Source organism: Diplotaxodon limnothrissa, linkage group LG17 (genome assembly GCF_057381915.1).
Source record: "Diplotaxodon limnothrissa isolate DT_005_m linkage group LG17, D_limnothrissa_male_GT1.1, whole genome shotgun sequence".
Classification (NCBI taxonomy): Eukaryota; Metazoa; Chordata; class Actinopteri; order Cichliformes; family Cichlidae; genus Diplotaxodon; species Diplotaxodon limnothrissa.
Window position 1 is genome coordinate 23,446,113 of NC_140612.1, and position 23,194 is coordinate 23,469,306.

The 23,194-nt window shown below is 38.9% G+C and overlaps 1 protein-coding gene across 4 annotated transcripts in view; it reads left to right on the top strand.

The window, feature by feature from the left end:
• Window positions 1–7,220: 7,220 nt before the first annotated feature.
• Window positions 7,221–23,194, top strand: part of prkcq (protein kinase C, theta) — a 38,743-nt gene continuing 22,769 nt past the window's right edge. For 3 of the 4 annotated variants that reach the window (XM_085376374.1, XM_085376377.1, XM_085376378.1), the window contains exons 1-2: window positions 7,221–7,283; window positions 16,294–16,671. In XM_085376374.1, coding sequence (XP_085232500.1) covers window positions 16,554–16,671 — 118 coding nt within the window. In that variant the 5' untranslated portion in view covers window positions 7,221–7,283; window positions 16,294–16,553. Of the gene's footprint in view, window positions 7,284–15,819; window positions 15,908–16,293; window positions 16,672–23,194 lie in introns of those variants that run through there. The other variant, XM_085376376.1, reaches the window with a different exon arrangement.

A 23,194-nucleotide genomic window follows, 5' to 3' on the forward strand; every position in this document is an offset into this window, starting at 1 on the left:
CACATGTGGAGTTCCCCAAGGTTCCATCTTGGGACCCCTTCTGTTTAACATCTACATGCTCCCACTGGCACAGATTATAAACAACAACAAAATAAACTATCACAGCTATGCAGATGACACACAAATATATATCACAATGTCACCAGGAGACCGAGGCCCTGTACAGGCTCTTGGTAAATGCATTGAGGAAATCAATGACTGGTTGTGCCACAATTTTCTCCAGCTAAACAAAAACAAAACTGAGGTAATAGTCTTTGGCGCCAAAGAAAAACGATTACAGGTCACCAGAGAACTTCAATCTATACATCTAAAAACCACAAACCAGGCGAGAAATTTGGGTGTAGTGATGGATGCAGACCTAAACTTAGAAAAACACATTAAGACAATAACAAAGTCAGCTTACTATCACCTCAAGAATATATCAAGGATAAAAGATCTGATGTCTCAACAGGACCTGGAAAAACTAGTCCATGCATTCATCTTTAGTAGGCTTGATTACTGTAACAGCATCTTTACAGGTCTACCTAAAAAATCAGTCAGACAACTACAGCTCATTCAGAACTCTGCTGCTCGAGTCCTCACTAAGACCAAAAAAGTGGACCACATCAGTCCAGCTCTGAGGTCTTTACACTGGCTGCCTGTCCGTCAGAGGATAGACTTTAAAGTTCTGATGCTGGCCTATAAAGCTCTGAATGGTTTAGGTCCAAAATACATCAGTGACCTCCTGACCCAGTATGAACCATCCAGATCCCTCAGGTCATCTGGATCCGGTCTTTTATCAGTTCCCAGAGTCAGAACCAGACACGGAGAAGCTGCATTCAGCTTTTATGCTCCTTATATCTGGAACAAACTCCCAGAAAGCCTCAGATCAGCTGAAACACTCAGTTTATTTAAATCCAGGTTGAAGACTCACCTGTTCTCAGCTGCATTTGAATAAAGCACCAAATCCACACTTTAAGCTTAAATTTCAAAACTTACATTTAACTACTGATTTTATCTACTGTTCTGATTTTATCTGTTTTGATTTTATATACTGTTGTTTGTTTGTTTGTTTGTTAATTAGTTAGTTTATTTGCTTGTTTTATTCAATTTTAAATCATGCTTTTTATTTGTTCTTGTTTCTAATGTCTCTGTAAAGCACTTTGAATCACCTTGTTGTTGAATTGTGCTATACAAATAAACTTGCCTTGCCTTGCCTTGTGTTTTTGGCTACACCTGACACAACATTCACACTCATGTCTACAGTAAGGTGTAACTGTAGAGCATTTTTATTCTTTACAAAATCCCACATTTTATCTCGTTGTGCTGGAATAACTCTCAGTTTCATTCAGTGATATGAAGGCAATTTTTTATAATCTCATGCCACACAAGTCACGAAATGCTAAGATGCGGTTGCATAGGATGGAAACTGAAGCGGCAATATAGAGTTATTTTTAAATTTCACACAGAGGGAAAATATAGTGTGATGTGAGACGGTCTATGTGTTGTTATTGGATAAAAATTGCTAAAACTTGCAGATGTGTCTCAAAAAGTTATGTCAGTCTATGTCCTCAGTCATCCAGGTCATCATAGTCTAAGGAGCTAGGAAAGAAAAGCATCAGGACTATTCCACTCTGAAGCATGAAATAAAAGAGAATATGGGAGCACATAAAACTATTGCTTGAGACCAAAAGAACAAACATAAGCTACATTTTAACTATTGTATTTGTTGCTAAATGGCAATATGGTGTCAGCAATAGATTTATTCTATTTTTATATTTAATTTCGACATGCTGATGCGTCCCACTTTGTCCCACACAAACATGTTTTCCCTCATTTACTTTATTGGGACCAGTATAGATTCATCAATTAGCAAAGCAAGCTTTGGACTGAGCCGGAGAACTCGGAGTATCTAAAGTAAAAGCAACGACAGTGCAGAATTGCAGAGATTATATCAGTGGATCGGGATCGTTGATTCATTTCTATGTACATGACTTAAACGCCGCAGCTGGTGATTATTTAAAAAAAAATCTGGAGGTTCTGTTGAATTTAGAAAGATAAAAAGACTGAGAAAACGCTGGTGTTAAGACACGGTCGTCCACTGTGAAATGATACAAAAGAAGGCAAGGCAGACACAGTGAATTCAAGAGAAATGCCTTTGGGTATTGTTGAGAAATGCCACGTCACTGCATTAACATGAAACAGACTGCTAATAAGATTTTTGGGAAGTTAATTCTTTTAGGTTTGGCAAGCAATGCACATCCAACTATTGTGCTTTAGCAAAATGTAGTTTAAGGAAAATTTCATACTCACAGTAGATTTTTTTCAGGTAGAACCTTTATACTGTGTTTATTTTTATTATTATGATATACAGCATGCTCCTGTGACATCTGCATGCAGCTTAAACCACAAACAAGGGTAAATTCAAAGGTTTTGTTGCGTTGCCCAGCATCACAGCTAAATCCCACAGTGTTCTCTCAGCTCATAGTTGAGGTTATGGAATTTAAAGCAGCGCAGAGCTTAGTTTCCAAATCTACTGCACTATGGGCTGCAGGCCAAGAACAATATTTGGCTGTTTAAAGAACTACTGTTCTGTACCACGTACTCAAAAATGGCTCCTATGAAGCACTACTCCACTGATACAGTGGAGGACGGTTCAAGATAGGAAATTAAAAGGCAGTGGAGGCCATTAAGTGGCCCAAAGGAGGGGGGGTTGAAAGTGCAGTAGACAGCTGAACGTGATGGTACAGAGCAGTAGAAGCAGTAGAAGAAAGTGTAACACATTCAGGATGGTGGAGGACGTGTTGGGGTGTTTAGTCACATGGGTTCCGGATCCAAAAAAAAAAAAGAAAAAAGAAGATTTAGCAGAACTGAAAATGAATAAATCCGTACGCCATGTAGTGCCTGTATTACCATTTTTATTCATTTTGTGAGTGCAAGGCTGTTTCTCATTTGCTATTCTCAGACTGGGTCATCTGAGGTTTAAATTTAGAGGCCTGCAGTGGTAAAAACTCTTCTGCCTCTTTAATCTCTTCTTAACACACAGGAGAGAAAATAAAAGACTGAAGAAAAAGAGCGTAGATGAAAGAAATGTCTTCCTTTTCTTTTCACAATCATTTCACAATCATTCTGATTCACCTTGCAACACCTCGAGCTGCACAAGGGCTAGAAACCGATGTAGCAAAAGGTAAGAAAAGGAGTGCTAGAGGTGCAGGAGATGCGACATGGAAAAGTGCAGGAAAAGCACAGCAGTTCAGTATGGATGATGCAAAAGAAAGCATGCATCTGTAGACAGAAGTAAAATATGGAAAATAAAGTAAAAGTTCATTAAGAAAATCATTGCTGAAGAAGGAAGAAAATGTCTTTAGAAGACAATGAAAGACAGTGGAAATGTTCCAAAACACACTACAATTTGATCAAGGACTGTAAAGCTCAGTGTGGATAAGGATGCACAATAAATATCTTCACGTGAAGACAAAAGTGGCCATCTGGGGGTTTGAGTGTGGCACCCTTTTTATCTGTGAGAGCTGTAATTACAACTGTTTCTTCTGAGTGCATGTGTAGGATTGTCTGAACAATTATTACAGTCACCAGAAAGGGAAAAAAAACACTTTAAGGTGCTAAACGCTCTGAAGTTACAGGAAGGAAGTGTGACCTCATCAACACAATTAGCACACACAAACACACACACACAATGACCAACTCTGCTCTGCTTTGAGATTAAACATGAAGACTTGAGCTTCAGCAAGCTTGATGGATGTGATTTGTGAAATAAATAATTAAATAAAAGCCAGGTAGTGCTGCGGTGTTATCTGCACTTAGGCTGTGTAATCTGATCAGTGATTGGCTGTGGAGGCTCTTCGTGACTCTGAATGGGATGGAATGAATTGATAGATGGGGGGATATATAGAAGGATGGTCAAATACTGAGAGAACTATAAGTGGACTTGAATCAGTCTCATGTGTATGATCACAAACATGTGATGAACCACCTATAAACATAAGAGTAACATGCTTTACCTTCAGTTTTATACATATTGGCATCTAACATGAAACTAATATGGTTTCTTTTTTTCACTAGTGAGTGATCATTTGTGCTTTCTCTAACGACATCCAAAATTTCCATGTATTTGCCTACAGACAGCCAAGGTCATTGCATGAACATTGGCACCTCCTGGTGGAGAAATTACAAATCGTGACGTTTTTATATTGCTGCAGAAATCTTCTTGTTTAAATGTAATGTCATCCATAGGTTGGTTTTAGACTTTAATAAAGCAATTTGCCTGTTTTTATTTTCACTGTACATCATTATAGAAAACAGAAACAGGACCTTTGTCTCATTTTGAGTTTTTATTTGGCAAAAAAAAAAAAAAGAAAAACAGAAAAACAGAAATCTGACATATTATTTTTTTAAATTTCTGTAGATTTCATGAGCCCTGTGATGTGGTGAAAATCTGATGTGATAATTTATTGGCTTGGATTTGATGTCCTTTTCTGTGTTCCTCCTTTACATTAATACATATTTTATTATATTTATTATTATTATTTTTAATAAGAAAGCACATCAACATAACCTTAACCTAATATAATGTACCCTTAACTTAATTAATCTAATTTGGGTGACATTATATTTGGGAGAAGTTTTGTTTTTGTTTTTGTTTCTTTGGTTTGTTTGTTTTTTTGGGGGGGGGGGGGGGGCGGGGGGGGGGGTTGTTAAATAAATGTGATGGCGTTGTGTTTGGTCGACTGTATGCATGAAACAAACTGCATTTCATATTTTAAGACTCATGATCCAAGTCAAACACGTTTTGCGTTTCATCGCATGCTGAATATGTCTGACAAAAAAACATTGATGTTTTTGCTTTCTAAAGTATTACATCCACGTTTCAGATTTGAGTTGTCACAGTGTTATGCCGTGCTAAAGTAAAATTAAAAAAAATGTTTTAATAAAAATTGCATTCTTCATGTTTTTAAGAGGCTCTAAAACAGACATACAAACAATCATTCACACTCACGCTTAACAAGTTAAGCTACTGTAACATGCATGTCTTTGAACTGTGGGAAGAGCAGGTTTTCTGGGAATCCATCCTACCTGACAAACTATCCTACCCTTTGTGAACATTAGCTAGAAAAATACTTTGACAGGTAAAATTAAGGGCCAAACAATCCTACCTTTGTGAATGTAAGCATAATTTAACGGGTAAAATGAAGTGGCAAACCATCCTGGCTTTAAGAATATAAGCTACAAGCATACTCTGATGGGCAACGCTAAGTGGAAAACCGTCATACCTACTTTAATTTGTGCTGGAATTACTCTGTGACAGCAGAAATATGCAGAAACTACCTACAGTAGGACGTTTTGCCAAAGTAGGATGGTTTGTCAGAACACCGGAGCACCCAGAGAGGACCCACACAGGGAGAACATGAAGCCTGTCCAGGATGTAGCCTGCCCCTCACCCAACATCAGCTGCATTAGGGTCACCACATGGCCCTGAAATGGTAAGAGGGAGGGAGTGGAGGAGGGAGGAAGGATGGATGTCCTCCAGTTTCCATAAGTCACGCACACACAGCAAAATCTCCAGTGTTAAATTAACACTGGAGAGTGTCTATATGGGTCCACACCTCTGAGTGTTAAATACAACACTGTTGAGTGTTAAATTAACACTTTTGACAGTGTTATATGTTTAAAAGTAACCTAGTCAGTTTTAAAGATTAACAATGACTAACACTGAGCAGTGCTGATTTTCTAACACTGGAAAATAACTCAAAATGTTAGAAATAGTGTTAGTGTTAATTTAACACTGGAGATTTTGCTGTGCACACACACACACACACACACACACACACACACACACACACACACACACACACATATGACTTGCACCACTAATGTAAAGTAATATTGTTGAGTACTGATGATCAGTGTTTGCATCCTAAATATAATGACACAATCAGACAGCAACTGCACATAGAAATACTTTTAAGTACATTAAAAAATTGCAATCAGAAGTGTTGTGTGTTAAAGTACTGATCTAGTTTCACTCACTGGTCCTTTCTGACCCAGTGGTCTTGGGCACTTTAGTAATGAGCCCGGTCACCAGATTTTAAATTTAGTCTTCTTGAAAGTCTCAAATGGTATCATTTCCTTTTACTGAATCACTCAATGCAGAAATGAACCATGGTGGCATGGTGGAAATTATGAAGACATAAAATTCACGCTACTTAAACTCCAAATATATCCCTTTTTCTGACTTAATTACTACATTTCCTATAAATAAAGAAGCTTTTACGCTTGTAAGAACTCAAAAGTCTGAGGTTTGCTTTAATATATGTTTACCGTTACCACAATTTAAAGTGAGAAATGGTGAAAACAGACATGAAAAAATGACTACAGCACAACTTAAAAAATAAATACACTTGAATTTGTTTTCCAGTCATTGATACATTTCACAGAATAAATCTATTTGTCTTTTTCCTGTTTATCCACCAGGTAGCACCAGGTAACCACGTGATCTGGGTATTAATACTACTAACAACAGCATTTCCGTTTTTGTAGGATGTTCGCTCCTTTATCAACTCACCGAGCAGCCCAGCTTTACTCATAAAGGTTTCACAGTATATTAGGCAGTCAGCTGTACAAACCCACAACATATGAGCTACATGTGTATTAGAGTAGTCTCTCTGTTGACTTACAGGGAAAGCAGGCGAATAGCCCTGATATTTGGGTTTGATATTAAATATGCTAATTTGAGTGCTGCCTCGGAAACATTAGAAATAAAACTTTGCCATCAAAAATCTCTGAATGTGGCCTTGAAGTCAGGTTGTTTTTCTTTATGTAGTTTCACCAATAAGTTTCACTTCGTACTGCGCGCTGGGGTAGTTGCATTCACCGTCTGCTCGGAAATGTAACTTCTGCAAATAAATATTTCTAAGCGAATTGGAAAATCAGCTGAGACTAAAACTAGTGAAGGACAGAGTTGTGCTTAGATAGGTATTTGTTATGATGCATTTCATTTAATTGGTTATAGTATTTTAATTTTGACCACCTCTTTAAAACTATTTATTTATTAGTTCAAATGGGCAGTAAAACAGAAAAACTGAAACGTCATCTGTGCTGTTGTATCAAATTTGATTGATCACTTCAGACCGCTTTCATGAAGTGTGAATATTCTTACAGTCCGTGAACGCCACGTGATATCACGCTTAAATGCGCCCACTGTGCTCCCTCCGGTCTACAAACGCTCGGATGGAGAGCAGCTTCAGCTGCAAGCTCTAAACTTCAGCGGGCATTGCTGTGTCTCTAAGGTCAGTACACTTTCCTTTGGTTTCCAGCCCGAGGTTTCAAAACTTTAGTCAATAACTAGAGAAAAGCATTTCTCCCTACTTTTTAGGTTTTAAGCGGCTGCTTTGCAATTTGCGAAACGCGTGTTTGCCATTAGGTGGTGATGTCATTTTTAGAAACACAGAACGGGTGAAAATAATCTACATTTATTCACTGACACGAAAACATCTGTATTTAGAGTATTATAAAGTTGTGTAAGTGTGTGGGTGTGCGTGGGGGGGGGGGGGGGGGGGGGGGGGTGAGTCACACTTAACACCTTTAGTAACTATACGTTTGTATGAACACAAATACACTAAAAATACACAAAAAAATACTAAACTAAAAATACTTACATGTAGGCATTTACTTGTGGATTAACTACTGTATTGTTATTATTATTATTATTATTATTATTATTATTATTAGAATAGAATAGAATAGAATAGAATAGAATTCAACTTTATTGTCATTGCACATGCGCAGGTACAGGGCAACGAAATGCAGTTTGCATCCATCCAGAAGTGCTTTAGTGATATAGATATATTACAATATATATTAGCAATAATATAGATATGTGAGTATATTACAGAAATGGGTCTATTATGGTATGTTATAATGTACACGGTATGAAGTATGTTGTGAATATTCTATAACTATAAGTATGTACAGGCTGTAGTGAGTACAAGCTATGTACAGGATATGAACAGGATATAAATATGAAAAACTATACAGAATATGAAATAAATAACTTTACAGAATCTGGGATATACAGCTATACAGAAATGGGAACTATGCAAGTTGTAAACAGTTGTAGGATTAAAAATTATCGAATGTACAGAATGATTATTTACACAGAGCTATACAGTAATAATAATAATTATTATTATTATTACTACTGTGTAAACAGGAAGCTGGTCTGGGGTTACCTACTTCTGCATTTAGGTAGTTTGGGCCATAATACTGTACAACAATATAAGGCATAATTTATTTATAGGTATCTTTCAAGACATAAAACTAACAAAATCATTCTATAAATAACAAACTCACAAGTAAAGGTGATAAAGTAAAGGTAAATACACTCACAGCATTTTACTGTCTGGAGCTGATTGAGTGCGAATTCATTTGAGCCAATTTACACAGTAAATCATAAGAACCTGATCAATACTGCTGGATTTTAGGGTCTGAAACTGAGAAGCTGGGGGAAAAATTTTATACTTATTCAGCTGCCCATTTTTTAAGAGAAATATTCATGCAGTCTGATAGAGTTACATTGAAATTAAACAATTATGGTGTTATAGTTTAGTTTTGTCAGCGCTGAGTTCACAGTGCCACAATTTTTTCCATGATATTATGCAGAAAGTTCCCAGAGTTCCTCCTGCACCACTATGTCTGTAATAGGCTGGTATTGGTCTGTAATGTGGGCCAGCACTGTGCAATATTGTGTCTGCATGCTAGCTGGTTTAGCCTCTAATGAAGGCATTAGTGTAGGTTGACCTTTAAAGGTTTTGAACTGTAGTCCCAGTGTCAAACTAAGCAGCTGACGTTAGCTGCTGAGGGTCAACTCTTTGTGTGTGCCTTTAAATGAGTGACCGCTTCAGGGATGCTTTGAGTGTCGAAGCAGCAGCTACTGTATGGTGAAAGGCCTTTGCCACACACGGACACCTGTCAGTAACAACAAAGCTCTCCAGCCTCCTCTTTTAGCTGCTTCAGAAAGCAAACACACGCTGTGCTTTGATGTTGCTGGGTACAGAGGGTCAGGTGGGAGGCTCGTTAGACTTTGTCCCCTCTCATGAAAGCTTTCTGAAAGGTCTCCAGCACCAGATCACTCGCACTTGACCTTCTTTGTACCTCCATGAGTGGGTTTGAGGATGGGCAGGGGCTAAAGGGGGGGGGGGGGGGGGGGGGGGTGGCATTTGAGCAACAACGGGTGGTGGCACCTCAGATGCCAGCACACATTGCAGTGTGCGCTATGAGAAAACACAATAAAGTCAAGTCTATTTATTCTGTATTTTGGTTGTTTGGAAGTAGATAAACATAAGCTGCACGAGTGCATCACAGAGATCTGACGGCTTCTGTTCGAAGACAAACACAAAAGTGTGTTTGTGTTCTTATATGTGAGGGAAAATAGTTCTAAGCAGTAATCGAAGGGATTGGGGCAGCTTATTTCAACAATGACCCCTGTGTTAGTCCTGTTTAAATCCACTTAGGTTTAGCCATAACGTGAGTGTTTCATGAGCATCACACCACAGAGGTGTAGGAAACACAAACATCTTCAAGCTTGAAGCCTTGAGGTTGTTAAAATCAGCCTTTTTCTGACTGACCGACAGCATCAGTTCGTTCCAACTCTTTCAATGCTGCCACTTTTTCCTGCAATTTTCTTCTCAAAAGGAAATACATTCGATGATTTCTGCATCATTGTCCATAAATTTCACAGCACTGGAGTTCAAGGTTTGCTCTTCTGGTTTGAAGAATGGGTTTAAGTTTGTAATGAGCTCCCCGGCTGCTTGTTATCGCTCGTCATGCAGATCAGTGTGCTTTAAAAAGAAAAACTACAGGTGGGGGTTCCTTCACTCTTCTTTTATCAGTAAAACAACAACAACTGGCTCGCTGCACCTGCAGTTGCAGAAACAGATAGATTACTGGGTGATTCCGTTGCAGAATTACATTTCCTATTAACATGCTTCTTTTCAGTCTAATACGACCCTGAATTTGCATTTTCAGTACAGCACTGCCTGGAAGATTTTGCTGGTAGGTGACTGACTCATATCACCAGGCCAGTAATTGGAAATGTGGCATATGTAAATTTAATCCGATCAAGTCAACTTGGCTCTCATTTCAAATCTGAAGTAACACCTCACAAATAACTTTCACAGCTATCAAAACCAGCAAGAGATAAAGTTAAGAAGTACAAAACTTAGCAAAAACCTTATTTACGGTAGGTGTTATTAAAAGCAGGCTTTAGCTTTTAACAAAAATAATACATTTTGTTGATGAATTACAGTTATTTTTATACTTAGTCCCCTATTTTTATGTGTAAAAGAAAAATCTGATTTAAAAGCAGCCTGTGTGGACTTTCATCGGTTCTATAAATTAAGCAAGTAAAATATGACCTGTATTTACACCATAACATGGGGTCAATGGAGCCGGTAATGCAAGTGAAACAGGCTGCAAAAGCAAAACCATCCCTACTTCCACCATCAGAGGTGGAGCTTCAACTTTACAAGTAGAAAAAAAAAATTTTGATAAAATTAAAAATACATTTTATTGGGATTTTTTTTTAAATATTTTGTGCTTGGCAACACAAATAAAGACTAGAAGACCACAGAGACAGCAAGGGTGGATGATCTCAGGATCGTTTCCACAGGGAAGAAAACAAGAGCCGACCACTACTCTGGAATAAGCCCGATCTTTATCCGAACGGCATTCTTATTTAGCTGGAAGCAACACTTTATGATCTGAAACGATATCCTCTGGAAAGCACAGCGGAAAGAGCGTGATGGCATGAACACGCATACCTTCCAAAGGCATTGGTCACAAGTGTTATTGATGATGACAGGAGACAGGAGCAGCCTGCTGAATTAGTGTCGAACCAACCCAGGAGCTTTTCTGCAGTGTCCACTCACACGGGCCTGGAGACTGCTCAGTGACCCCCTGACAATCACCTGGTCGCTGGGTAAAAATGCCTTTGCCATTGTGGTTGCTGGTGAAATTGGTCACAAAGAGTGCGCTGCACCAAAAACATTCTTGTAATTGCACCGAGGTTTTTGGTACAGCTGTGTAAACTTCACGAAAACCGATTTCAGCTAGCCAGTTTGCTGGCAGCCTGCAGCAGCCACTCAGAAAATAACCTGTGGTTGGCAGGGAGTCACTGACAACTCTCTAGACCTACTCGACTGTGGATTTAACAGTCAATTTCAAATTGACTGCCATCACCTCGCCAACTGGTCGGGTAATAGCCATGTTTACCTAGCAACCAGTGGTTGCCAACCGGTTTCTAGACCTGTGTGATTCAGGCCAATATCAGTCATTTGTTCTCAACCCAGCTGGGCTGCATTTCACTGAAGACAAGGCTAAAGGCCAGTAACCGCGTTTCACAGTTGTATTTATACCCGCCGTTACACGCAGGAAGCCGCCCCAGTATTGTCCTCAACGATAGATGTCGCCACTCAGACAATATCCCCAATCAGCGCTGATGTAGGAGGAGAAGAAGTGAAAACCGGAAGCCAAGACTTTGAGTTTGTTTTTTGGACAAACTCTAAAGTTTGCAAACTGTTCCAACACCTCCCTCTGTATACCTGTATGTCTCTGAGCTTCTGTACTGGGACATAATTAAAATGACAGTAAAAACCATCATGAGCGTACACTCACATCTTCAATCCAGCTGCGGTGGCCTTGGTTACGAGAATCGAGAGGTGCACGACCAACGCCACAAAGACCGTGTCCTTCAACAGATGATGTCACGCCAAAATTGGCACGCAAAACCCACGAAAGGGAGAGCATAATTGGGCCATTAGACAGGAAGACCCAGAAAGCACCACAAAGGAGGAAACTCGTTCTGTGGTGATAGACTAAAGGCCACCATTCCCTGCAGAGTGTTATTGGCAAATATTAAAAATTGCGATTTTATTTATTTTTAATCTGTTCACTTACATTTAAGCACCTGGAAATAAGTGACCTTGTATACGAATGGCTGTAATTTCTCAAAAGTTAAGGGAGTGCTTTTGTTGTATGACAGCTGCTTTCTAAATGATGCATTGCCATGACACCACCATACAGTATCAGCTCATTACAACAAAGGCTTTTCATTTGTACAGTTCTGAGACAACATCATAAAACCTTTGGAACTGGAACTGGAATATTATCCGATGTTCATTGAAGTTACAGTTATATACAAACTCAATCTGACCACCCCAATAGTAAAAAAAAACAAAACAGTTTTGACCTTCTTTGTACCTCCATGAGTGGTAGTGATAAACCCATCCAGCAATCTTTCACAGTCGTGCCTGGAAAAACCAAGTGAACCTCTGCTGCTAATTACCTTGACAAAAACAACAGTGGGAGTAAAAAGTGGAGGTTATACAGGTGCCCCTCCCTGTAATTTACTGACTGTCTGCACTTTAAAGGAGTTCGAACCAGTCCTCAGTCACAACAACTTTCACTGGACCTCAGAAGAGAAGGATCACAAAGACAAGAGTAGCACCACAACACCTGGAGACATTTCTGTGGCTAGATAACATCCTATAGTTTTAAAAGACCACCTGGATATTTCACAACACTTCTAGGACACTTTTCTGTGGACAGAAAATCCCTGGAGGAAAAAAACTGAAAGTAAAAGGGACTCTGCAGGCACATAACATAACCTCAGCTCAACTGTGAAGCAAGGCGGAGGGAGCAACATGGTTTCAGCTGCTTTCCTACCTCAGGGCCTGGATGGGTTTCAATCATTAGGAGAGCAATGAATTTAAAAAAAAATGTCGTTGGCAGGAGAGGTTTAGTGTTGCTGAACTAAACCAGTCACATAAAAGGGAGTGGTCCAGAAATGTGTCATCATTGTTGCCTAAGCCTCATAATCAGCTACAGGAAACGTCTGATTAAAGGTGTTTCTGGTAAAAAAAAAAAGGTTCTAGACGTTACTAAATTCAGACGTTCACGTACTTTTTCCAGCTAAAGTTATTACATTATGTTCACATATTATTCAGTTATTATGTGTTTGTGTGTTTGACTGTTACTGCAACACCAATAACGATCAGTACTCAGACCACATTTTATTTTATGTGGTCTAATAGAAAACTTCTCGCAACTGTAGGTTTAATGCAGATGTTCCAAGATCAGTGCTTTGATGCAGTCAGGTTAAAGCTTTACATTTCACATTTATATGATAATCTACATATAGTTTCTAACCTAAATCTTCCAAACCCATCGCAAAGAAAACTTTCAGCTTCGCGCCGCTTTCTCTATCCTCCTCCCGCCTTTTTGAAAAATTTAGAGCAGCAGGGTTTTGGGTCTGATTTTGTTTTTCAATCTCAAATTTGCTACAGCCCCACCTGTCAGGCTTCAAAAACAAAAAATTAAACCGCTCAGAAACAGGAAGTGTGGTTGCACTGATGTAACAGAGCACCGGAAGTGTAACTCCTCCTGCTTGAACGCAGCCTTTTACAACAGGTTCAACCTACACGAAAAACTGCGAGGGAGGGCTGCTGCTCTGCATATTTCAAAAGTTTGAATCTGTGATGTTAGTCTTGTGTGGGAGTGTGTGAACGTAAGTGCTGGCATGCACTTGTGATACTAACATCAGGGCCAAGGATATACAGACGAAGCGCCGAATGTTACTGTGTGTATAGGGACGTAACTACTTATCAAAACATGCTACATTAAAGTAAAAAGTGAAGTCTAACCTTCACATCTTTCAGGCTTATTCAAATTGAGAGTCTATAAAGTTTTCATAAACGTATTAAAAACACAAGTATAACTGTGTCCTAGTTTCACATGCTTAGCATTATCAGTATTATAGTTCTCAGTATGTAAGAGTTCGGGAAAAAATGGCAACTTCAAGTAAAATGAAGATTATTCTCAAAAAGGATGAAAGAAATCGAAATTTATGTAGTAACAGCTCAAAAAAGTAAGTGGTTAGATAATTTCTACCCAATGGTCTATGATTCAGAAACTGCTGTATGTGTGATAGAGAAAGCTGTCAGGGATTAACATGTGGAATAACTGCTGGGTTTCTTCACCCTGTGTGATACCACGCTGACTAGTTCAGTGGTTTAAATGGAAATTTAATGGTATTGGTAATGGAATCTATACAGCCACTCAAACTAATGTAATGTGAACAAACCAAGCAAGTTCAAAGAGGCCACAACATTTCCGAGAGTAAAGTTATACCTGGTTTACTAAAAGTGTGCAGTATTTTAGTACCTGGTAAATCAGTTTTGTTTTTTGTTGTTGTTTTGTTTTTTTTAAGAAATGGCTCATGAAATACTGTAATTGTGGCTTCTGAGCTGCCAAATAGTTTGACATTTTGTGCATAACAAATTTATATTTTTGTTTCCCTCCATGATGATAAGCCTAATGTTTATTCTCCTTTTAGTTCGAACTGTCTGGGGAATATATATCTTTAGCTTCAGCATTATACTTTTATAATGCACAGACTTTGGGGGTGTAGATTTTCCCAGAAACTGGCTGCTTTTTTAATATTTTGCAATGGGAGTATTTTTACAAAAATGCACAATGGGGGGCACTGACGGAGGGGGCTTCACACTGGGAGTACCTGGAGTTTGGAAGAGTGTATTTGCGACAACAGCCACTTACTCAAAAGGCAAGTTAACATGGCTTGGATTAGCATGTGGTATGAGCCAAGGTAGCTGCATGCCATTAAACTGTGTTCGCATAGAGTAGCATTGTATCAAACATACCTCAAACATGCACTATTAAAAAGCTTTCATTCTTTTGTGTTGACTTTCACGTCTATTTTATTTATAGCCTAGCACTAGAGACGTGAAGGATGCCCACCTTGGTTTAAAACTAAAACTGCATTCATTACAGCTATCCGCTGACACTGGGGGAGGGGCGGGTCAAACACAGCAACCAAACAGAGAAAGCCCTCACGCTTTCAGCTGGTTTTATGTACAGTTTTTGAATCCTCCACCTGATGATGCCGGTCAGGTGTTAAGTTTGTAGTCCAGTGTGGTATTTAAGGACTGTGCTGAAAGCGATCAGCAGATGTGACCAAAGTACAAAACATTGGACAAAAGTTGCCTCTTAAAACAATGCGATAAGCTGAAAGATGCAAAAATGCCTTACTGTCGAGCTGAATGATAATTATATGATACACGGTTGATTAGAAATCAAACATTTTTTTGATTTGTTGAGTTAAAAGGACCCAACAGGAATGGATGTGCCATCTCTTCCATGTTGTCATTACTGTCCTACATCATACATAGCAGGAATTTATTCTGATCTTCCTGTGAAACTGCATGATAAACCTGTTAAATTACAGAAAAAGTTATGACTGTTCACAGACTGTTATAAAATACAATGTTTTTGTTATTTTAATGCTGGTATTTAATTTTTTATGTCTCAGTTAACTTTTCGGGTGAAGTATGAAAATGTCAATTAAAAGTTCAAAATTTATACTGGTTCACATTTCTAAATCTGTCCAATGTCATCACCGGGCTGATTTTGGCCCACCGGGCTAAGCTTCCGTTAGCTAGTTCGATTTGTTCAACTCAAATTCTAATTCTGCATGAAACACCTCGTGCTTTACTTTGGGAGCTAAAAAGTTAAAAAATTCTCTTTGTTAAGATGTTGAACTACGCTGACGCAGTGTACACAAGTTCACATGACGCTACTTAAGCACAGTAAGCTTTACAGTAAAGAATGATGATGAATATTGCAGACTCAGGCGCATGCTGTCATATATTCCACATCTGCGTTTAGTATTTCAGCTCTATTAATAGTCCCTGTCTTCTCTCCACCACTGGGACTGATATTGACACACAAACACACACACACAAACACACACACAGAGCTCTTCAGCAGGCCTCAAATGTCACATCGGCCTTGACCGAGTCGAAGACACTGCAGCGGTCGCAGAGGAAGTGATTTATAGGTGTGTTACTGTGATTATTAGCATGGCTGATCGCACAAAGCAAAGAGATTATTTGTTTACAAGCCCTAAAGTTATGAGAGGTTGGGTTTTTTTTAGGTGCAGTTAGGTTCAGCAGGCTGCTTTTTTTTCATTGCTCGCAGTGCTTTATGTGTGAAACTCTGCAAAGCATGGCAGATGCGTTCCTGTCCTCTCATTAAATGTGTGGTTTGAGACATTTTATCAGGGGGAGAGTGTACGAGAAGAAGTTCTGTTGTTGATTTGATTTTAAAACTTGCTGTAACAGCCAGCTGGAGCAGATAAAAGTTACATGTTTGCAGGGAAAGAGCTTGTGGTTACGGCGTCACGGGTGATGAAATGTCTGTGTCTCTCTCTCTTCCTTTTTACAGGTTCTTTAAAGTGTCAGGGGTGGAAAGAAAAAACTCCCTGCCTCCTCCCCTCTGCTAGCCCATCTTTCCTGTGGAGGAAGAGGGGCAGTCGGTGCATGCTGCAGTGGAGGAGAGGTGGTTCACACCAGTGCACGAGCTCTCAAAGCTCACAAATCTCATCTATTTCTCATCTATTCAAACTAAGAGGACTTCATCCGGAGCGCATCTGTGGAGGCTGTTTGGATATTTGAGCAGCGGTCAGACGGTAAAAGTCTGCAGACATGTCGCCTTTCCTGCGGATCGGATTTTCCCACTTTGAGATTGATCCGGGTCTGGCTTATCATGAGGAGGTGCTGAACCCATACTGTGCTGTTTATATGAAGGAGGCCGTTGACACAGGTTAGTGACTATAAATAATAATCATTTTAATTTGAGTCCATTCAATCAAGTGAAAGTTGAGCATTTAATTGAACAGTGGTTACAGACACTGGAATTGTGGATCCACAAGACCCTGACTGTAACCCACTGAGGTCTAAGTGGTCGCTGGTGACCACCCCAAACCCTTTTTCTGCCCCTTGATGGCCAAAATTGGAAGAGCAACTTTAAAAAAGGACAAAAATGACATAATCTGATAGCACAGGGTTGGATTTAGGGTTACGGTTAGGATTAAAGTCCTCATCGATGACAACTTAAACTTCAGAGGGTTAAATTACACAGTGAGGTGGAACATTTTGGCATGTGTAATTATGTTTTGGTTTTGGCGATTGCATCATCTTTGTTTGTTTGGGGGGGATTTCGTAGCCACACAAGCTCAGAATTGATTCAGTAATTTAGCTATTGATCCAGAAAAACACCAAACATTGACTGCTTTTATGTTCACAAATGTGACTTTGTTTCTTTTCTTTGACACGTATGATTGTAAAACTGTTCGCTTTAGATTTCTAACAAACAAACAGTTTGAAGACATTATCTTTACATGTGGTTGACTTAATCCTTTCTTTTTTAACTTTTTGAAATATTAGATATTTATATATAGGAATCAACTTCAGTAATAATCTCTGTGCATGTTTCCACAAAAACAAGTTTGGAACAGAATCTAATTATTTTCAACTCATTTTAACTTTGAATTTTGCAGAAATACCATAAAGACAGCTTGTCAAAAGCTAGAAATGTTAATTTTATTAAAAAGCTATCCTCATTTTGCTTCAGCTACCGTGGGAACATGGGCTTGGTTACCATTGTGCAATGTTGCTCACCACTTTTAACAGCAACACTCTGAGTGTAAGTGTTTGAGGCCTAGGGAGAGCAGTCGTTGCAGTGCCGACAGTGTTATAAGCTTGGTGTAGGTTTTAAGATGATCAGCAGCCTCGCTTTGGCTATTTTTTTAGTTTCAAAAACTGGTGAAATGTTTTTGAGGTGTGAGCTGCGGGCCCACCAGCTTACACCGGGACTCTTTTACATGCTGCTGTGCAGACTGATGCAAAATGTGATTTGGCACCATCTTACTGAATCTCCTCGGGAAACAAATGGTGTCACGATGGCAGCGTGTGTTGATGGTTCATCATTAGCGCTGCCTTCACAAATGTTAAGAACTAAATGTTACCCATGCCTCAAGCAACTATACTCCTCTTTATCCTCACTGACACGGACTTTTTAACTGAACAAGCCTTCAGCTCTGAAGAAACAGATATCTGTGATTTTCATGAATTCAAATTTCTAATCAGTCTGATGACAAGAAAGGTTTTTCCAGTCGCCTCAGTCCATCCTTAACGAGCTCGTGTCCAGAGAAAGTGATCTGGAATTTCAGGATCTTGTTGTAGTTTAATTTGTTTGTGTGGCAGAGTTAAAAATAAAGAGCTCCTGAGCCCAAGCAGTCATTTCCACTACATGGTCATGCTGTTTATATATTTACCATATATAATGAAATTCTCAGTTTTTTTAAACATTCACTTTTTTCCTTCTTAAAGACTCTTAAATACCTCTCTGGCATCTTTTTTCGTAAAAGAGAACACACAACTCCCATCCTCGCTTCACTCCATTGGCTGCCTGTATATCTTAGAGTTCATTTTAAAATTCTCATGTTTGTTTTTAAATGTTTAAACGGTCTTGCCCCAACTTACCTCTCTGAGCTTCTGCATCTTTACTCACCCCCCAGGTCTCTCAGGTCAGCTGACAAGCTGCTCCTGGAGGTACCCAGGTCCAAGAGAAAGCTCAGAGGGGACAGGGCCTTCTCTATTGCTGCTCCTAATCTCTGGAACAATCTGCCCCTGCGCATTAGAGAGGCCCCTTCACTGTCCACTTTTAAAACAAGTCTTAAAATCCATTTTTACTCCTTGACATATGACACAGTATGACCCTGATTTTATTGTTTTAAATCTAATGTGCTCATTTTATTGTTTTACATGTAATTCTAATGATCATTTTATACTATTTTATTTTTTGCTATTTGTGCTGATTTTATTATTTTAAATGTCATTTTAATTATCATCTTATTTTTTAAAATTTTTTATCTTTATTTTATTTTTTTTAACTTATTCAATGTATCATTTCTGGCATGTCAAGTGTACAACACTGTGTGTTCATCTGGGAGTTGTTCTGAAAGCGCTATATAAATAAATTGCCTGCTTATATGCAACTAAATCCTAACCTGATGAGGAAAATCAAGCGTTACGTGACTTTTCTGGTCTGTATGTTGCTCACATTCAAATCGTAAGGATGACATTTCTTTTTATATGTCGTCTTTGTATTATTCTAGCTCACATATGGGTCATTCCATCTCACATTAGCATAGACTGACATTTTTGAATATATCTGTCCCAAATTACAGATCTTGGTTCATTTGGATGGGAACAAAAATCAGGGAAAATATTTGTTTGTTTGTTTTTAAATTCATGTTCGCACATGTTAATCAAAGGGGTAAAAGTGGGTTGACAAACCTTTTTCTTTTTAATATATGTTGTGCAACATATTTGCAGTCATTAAACATCTGCAGACTTTTTTAAATGCAAATCTGAGACGGTCATGTTGAAGGCCCACGTTGATTTGCGATGGACTGACCCCTTTAGAATTGAAACATCTTGTAGATCACTCATTCTCACTAAGTTTATTATTAAATATTATTTAATATTTCACAGGATCGCAGCCCTTCTGTAGACAGGGTTGCCATAAAAACCCACACTATGCTCACTGGGTTTTTACCAGAAAAAAGAAAGAAAGAAAGGTTTTCCATGCAGCACAGGAAGTGATGCTCAGGAAGTTTTCAGTGAAGCAACAACAGTGTGTGTTGGGAACAGAAAATGTCGACTGTGACTGTGGTAGTAGGTTACAGCGTAGAACGCTTCACTGATTATCTGTAACTGTTTTCATAGTGAATCAGCTATGTTTACTTTCACTTTGAAGGACGCTGACATACAGTTCCAGCAAGTCTTTCCGGCTACGTCTGCAGAATCTGAGGTATTGGATGGCTCATATAGCAGGAATGTTCAAGGACTCAACAACATTTTTAAATAATAGAAATGTTAATGGGCTTATACTGTAAGCCCAGTATGCCCTTTAAGCTCTCTTTTGGGTTGTTGATTCACATCCAGTGTCACAACTGTGGGAAACTTCCCAGCGTGATATAGCCTCACAGCAGAAATCTTAGTTCTGCATCTGGCTAAGTTTAACCACTGCTGAGTATGAGTGCAGGATAAAGTTAAACACAGTGTGTGACTGAGAGGAAAGAGGAGGGTCCTTATGTTTCTTTTCCTCTTCAATGTAACCGCAACGCTCGTCCTACAGGGTAGCAGAGCGACACTCTGTGTGTGTGTTTCACTTACACTTTCACCGGGGAACTAAATGTAATTTAGTTTCGTTTCACTTTACTTTGGATTAAAAGTATATATTTTTAATGCATGAGTCATAACATTGTGAAGAAGCAAAGAGTGGACGCGTCATTGATCTTATGATGTGCTTAAACTGAAATACTCACATGAAGTGAAGACATCCACTACTTCATCACAAAGAGTACCCTTAAAAAGGGAAAAGCCGTTTATTACGTTAAACAGTGTTCCAGTGTTTATGAGGAGCATATGCTCGCTGGCAGCGTGAAATGAAGAGCTGATTAGAAAAAATAAAAAAACAGTAGATAGCTCCCATCAGGCCCCTTTTGGCTCACTTATTTCATCTTCAAATAACAGTGACTGAAGTCGCCTTTAGTCGAGTGTGTTCAGGCTCTCTTTAGGTTTCTCCGTTTTCGACTCTGCCAAGCACAGCAAGTCGTCCACAAGTGCAACACTTTAAAGCCGCATGATTTTCTGTTCTTACAGTGCTGTTTTTTCAAAAGTAGCGTTGGCATGATGGTATGCATGGCTGTGCCAAATAACTCGTGTCTGTTCCTGTATAATGAAGTTTATAAGGCTTCCAATGATTCCACTTTTAGATTTCTTGTGTAATTTAGTCTGGAAAAGTTAAAATATATTATCAGTAGCATTTATATTTATACAGACACAGATATAAAATGTGTATCTGCACTAAGTAAAATCCTTACTTTCAAAATAAGGCCAGCATGTTCTGTACATGTAAAAACAATATGAGAAATCCAGTCATGTGTCTCTCCGCACTCCGCACCAAAGCAGAACGGTAAATACCATAGACTGTATATGAAAGATGGTTGGCAGAGCATTTGAACTGCGCTTACTTCTGCTCCAAAACCAGCATGGTTCACCAAACTTTTCAGATTGGAGGATGGTGTCCCATGCTCTCCAGTCTAATTAACAAGGCACATATATAGACTGTACAGTTGTATCAGTATACTGCAGAGATGTGCATACATGCTAATTAGTGCTAAGTCACATCAATTTAAAAAAAAAAAAAAAACTTAATCATTAGGTGGTTGCCAGGACAAGACTATCAGAAAAATCCTTTGGCTCTCTTGATTTAAGCCCTTATTTAATTCTTATATGAACTATGTATGGTCTCAATCGCTGCTTTTAAGTCTTGCTGAACACAACAAGGGTACGACAAGGGTAGGTCCTAAGATCACTGGAAGCAAGATGCAGTGGCTACGTCCATTTTTTATATACAGTCTGTGATTATGGTAATCAAGGAGAATTTCTCATGTCACTGATGTGTTTTCAAAAGGCCTGGACAACAATAGGACTCTGTGGCATAGATATCAGTTCTTGGAAGCACAGACAGTACTGGTTAGTTAAATCAGCTCATTGTTGGTTTTGCTTTTCACAAACTACGCTGACAGCGAGACATGTATTCATGAAAACTCAACAGGTCGTTCAAACAGCGAATCATTTTTAGTGAATTCCACTTTAGAATTTTATTCAAATGAGGCAAACCTGATGAGCCAGGGATCTGAAGCTCAAACACAGCAGACAGATTTGCTTTATTGGATGGATTTCTTTCTCATTGTCCCATTCAGTGTTTCTGTGCGTTTTTACCGACAGTATATACAGAGAGGGAAATGTAAGCCCCTTCAAAAGAGCGAAGACATGAGAGCACAAACTCTAAATAGCACTTTGTGCTTTTTCAAAGAACACAGACTGACAACTGCATGGAGCCAAAACATCACCATGCTCTTTGCTTAATGCTGCAAGGAAACCTTTAAAATAAAAAAGACACCGTCTGATAAATCCTGTGCGTCTGGGGAGACAAACACACATTTTCCTCTCTTTGTGCTTTAATCAGCTCTGACAGCAGCTGGCAAAGGCGATGGACAGAAAGGCAATGAGCCGATGAGATGGAGAAGGCAGCGGCTCACTTTGGGAGTAAAAAGCTTAGAGGGCTTTATTGTTGAAGCAGCAGGATAGCATGTGGCTCTTATGTAAGTGGATGTATGAGATGTTATTGCAGAGAAAAATCAGCAGATGTGAATTACAAAGGCTTTCTTTCCCTCCCAGCCATATGATGCAATTGAAAATCTGTCAACATTCAGAGTGAATGGTAGATGGTCTGTATTTGTATAGCGCTTTACTTGGTCCTAAGGACCCCAAAGCGCTTCACACTACATTCAGTCATCCACCCATTCACACACACATTCACACACTGGTGATGGCAAGCTACAGTGTAGCCACAGCCGCCCTGGGGCGCACTGACAGAGGCGAGGCTGCCGGACACTGGCGCCACCGGGCCCTCTGAATGATGATATAATCTGCTTGCTGGGTGGTCAAATATTCAAACATAGTGCAATGTCTAACAGCACTAACAAGCACATGGGATCAAAGACGGTCATGAATCTGGCTTTAAAGAGCAGCTTGATACATAAACAAATAAATAACATTTTTTGTTTTTTCACTGTCTACTGTAGAAACTTGTGATTTTTCGCAGTGGGCCCAAAGTTTTTAAAAAAAGAATTTCTGTCAATTAACTAGAATTTTACATTTTATAATTAAAGGGCAGAATGTGCAATGAGCTTTTGATGAGTTTTTTTCTGTAATGTTAGACATTTATTTTTTTCCAATTCAAGCTCAAAGCACCTCTTTTTGTAAACTGAGATGTAATGTTTAAATTGCACTTTTTCTTATAATTAAATATCTCGGGAATAAAATATGTAGTTAAATCTCTCTACACTGACAAATACAAGAGTTTTAATTGTCCAGACCACTTAAGATTAACTTATTAATTTCCTTTTTCAGTGTCTGTAATGGTTAAAACAGTCAAAAACAGCAGTGTTTTCTTTTCTTTGTGGTATTTTCAAATTTGTTATGGGACAAAATCTCCAGAGCTTGTGATTTTGTGATGACATTTTCTCTAGTGGTCGAAGTGTAGGTAGCAAAAGACAGGTTAACCTGTCCCTGACACGCAATGTCATCATTCCCAGCAGATGTTCTAAAGTGCTGCAGGCATGACTTTTATTTTGTAGGTCAAACTGGAAGTTAGCATCACCCCACTTCCTTGGCTAAAAGCTAATGAGATTTGAGCAAGATAGCCT